This window comes from Alosa pseudoharengus, unplaced genomic scaffold (genome assembly GCF_046254945.1).
Source record: "Alosa pseudoharengus isolate Yale_2024_CS ecotype anadromous, Long Island Sound unplaced genomic scaffold, YU_APseudo_1.1 YU_APseudo_1.1_scf_14, whole genome shotgun sequence".
NCBI classification, from domain to species: domain Eukaryota; kingdom Metazoa; phylum Chordata; class Actinopteri; order Clupeiformes; family Clupeidae; genus Alosa; species Alosa pseudoharengus.
The window spans coordinates 3,689,688-3,692,187 of record NW_027468609.1 but is presented as its reverse complement, the minus strand read 5'-3'; the positions used below and the strand labels follow the sequence as shown (position 1 = coordinate 3,692,187).

The 2,500-nt window shown below is 39.0% G+C and overlaps 1 protein-coding gene across 1 annotated transcript in view; it reads left to right on the top strand.

Annotated features, from left to right (window-relative positions):
- smyd1a (SET and MYND domain containing 1a) overlaps positions 1–2,500 on the top strand; it is a 19,851-nt gene that overhangs the window by 10,710 nt on the left and 6,641 nt on the right. Inside the window, exon 6 of the mRNA XM_076283144.1 lies at positions 1,990–2,182. Within this exon, the coding sequence (XP_076139259.1) occupies positions 1,990–2,182 (193 nt within the window). The remainder of the gene's footprint in view (positions 1–1,989; positions 2,183–2,500) is intronic.

The following is a 2,500-nucleotide window of genomic DNA, read 5'->3' as shown; positions in this document are numbered from 1 at the left end:
TATCTGGTCATCTTGTTGCCATTGCTCTTGTTCCAGTGGTTTTGTCTGGATTTTAGGCTGTTAACAAATAGTTTACAAATGTTAGACTGTTTACAAATATGCATGACAACTCTGTCTTTCTACAGTATGTTGTCAAGTTTTGTATGTCAGTTTTTGTCGAATTTGCTGGTAACACTTTATAATAACTACTCACCCATTTGTTAAGCATTTCTAAACTATTGCTAAATGCTTTGTTCCTCATTTGTAAATGCGTTTATCTTGTAAGGTATAGAAAGTCCTCACTTTAAATAAATGTCCTTAACTATCCATATGTAAATGTTAATAATAAATTATAGTAGTAAGTGGTTGATAGAACATGTATCCACGCCCTAACTAATCATTAATGCATTTGTTTAATCATTATTTTTATAAAGACATGCATACATGTAATGTTAATAGTATCATTCACACCCATTCTAACTGATCTTATAATAATAATACATTTATTTTTTATAGCACTTTTCTAGACACTCAAATATGCTTTACAGTTTTGCTACATATACTGTAGATACAACACACAGACAAGGTACATGGACAAGGTACATAACAGACATAAAAACACACACAGGTGCATGGAAAGCAGAGGCCAAGCTAGAAAGGTGGCCAATGAAAAGGAGGGGGACACTGGGCACGTCTGTTAACAGAGGAAAGCAAGTGGTGATTTTTGAGGGCCTGTTTGAAGGATGGTACGGTGCTTGACTGATGTGGTCGGGGAGGGCGTTCTAAACCATAGACAATTCCTTAACAATGGCTAAATAATGGAAATATTACTTAATTAACAAATTATTATTGTATGATTCATTAAAACAATTTATGAATATATTTTGGATGTAGGCTTAAGTACTATGCACTAACCATTTATAACTGTGTGTACAAATGTTTTACTGATGAGAATTTAATAGTGTGCAGTTATTATAAAATGTTACCAATTTGTTTGCTGGTAATAACTCATGGTTGTTGGTAATGACTGATCTGTGAGGGCTGAATAGCCCCAAGTAAATCAAACTAGACTCCGATGACCTTTGCATGGTGAGAACAGACCATGCGATGACCTCTGTACAGCAAGAATCACTATTCCAGAAAAATGCAGCGAAACAACCAATGGCCATTCCGCAGTCTGTGAGCTGACCAATGAGCAGGCAGCAACCAGAGAGATAAACAATGATCTTTGAGCTTCTGCTGGCTCAGTTTCATTAATAACACTATCTGCTGCCAAAATGTCTGCTATCCTAATCTATGATAGGATAGTCTGTTCAAAGACAGATAAAGTTGGCCTTCATGTTGTTATGGTAAACAGTAAATAAATAGATGTATAAAAAACAGTAAAGTATACCTTATAAAACAGTCTTACGGTACAGTAAAGTGTACCTTATAAAACAGTCCTCAGCTTTACGGTACAGTAACGTATACCTTATAAAAGAGTCCTCAGCTTTATGGTACAGTAACATATACCTTATAAAACAATAAAGTCGTCTGTTGTTCTGCATAATTACATTAAATCACAAATTGTAGGTGAATTATGTTTGAATAGCACTTTTGTTTACAAACAGGAGCAGGAGAAAATAAAATAGGGATGAATGAAGTAATATGCATTCCTTCCTGCATTCACATTAAAAATAGGGATGAATGAAGTAAATAAATGCATTCCTTCCTACATTCATAATAAAATAGGGATGAATGAAGTAAATAAATGCATTCCTTCCTACATTCACAATAAAATGTTGATATTGATTGGTTATTGGGCACGTTCTAATATAATATAATATTAGAACGTGCTAACTAATATAATGGGTAGTCGCAACATACGGCGTCTAAATCGGGCCCGTCTTGCTCTGTTTGTGGTGTGCTATCTGGTCTCCTCAAGTGTCCTCAAACAGACCACCACTTCTATCTTACGGCTGCCTTTCTCTGATTCCCCCATGTTTTTCGACATCACTTCCTGTGGAGCAGAATCGAGCTGCGTGTGCTCAGCCCTATCAAAGAGGGCGAGGAGCTGAGTGTGTCCTATGTGGACTTCCTGAACCTGGCCCAGGACCGGCAGAAGCTGCTGAGGAAGCAGTACTACTTCGACTGCAAGTGCGAGCACTGCAGCAAGGGCATCAAGGACGACCTCATGAAGGCCATCACGGATGGAGAGAAGAAGGTGGGAGGATACATACACACACACGCACACACACACACACACACACACACACACACACACGTACACACACACGTACACACATGCACACACGCGCGCACACACACACACACGCACGCACACACATGCACGCACACACACACACATACACACATGCACACACACACACACACACACACACACACACACACACACGTACACATGTGCGCACTCACACACACACACATACACACACACACGCACATACACGTACACATCTGCGCACTCACACACACACACACGTACACACACGCGCACACACACACACACACACACATATAT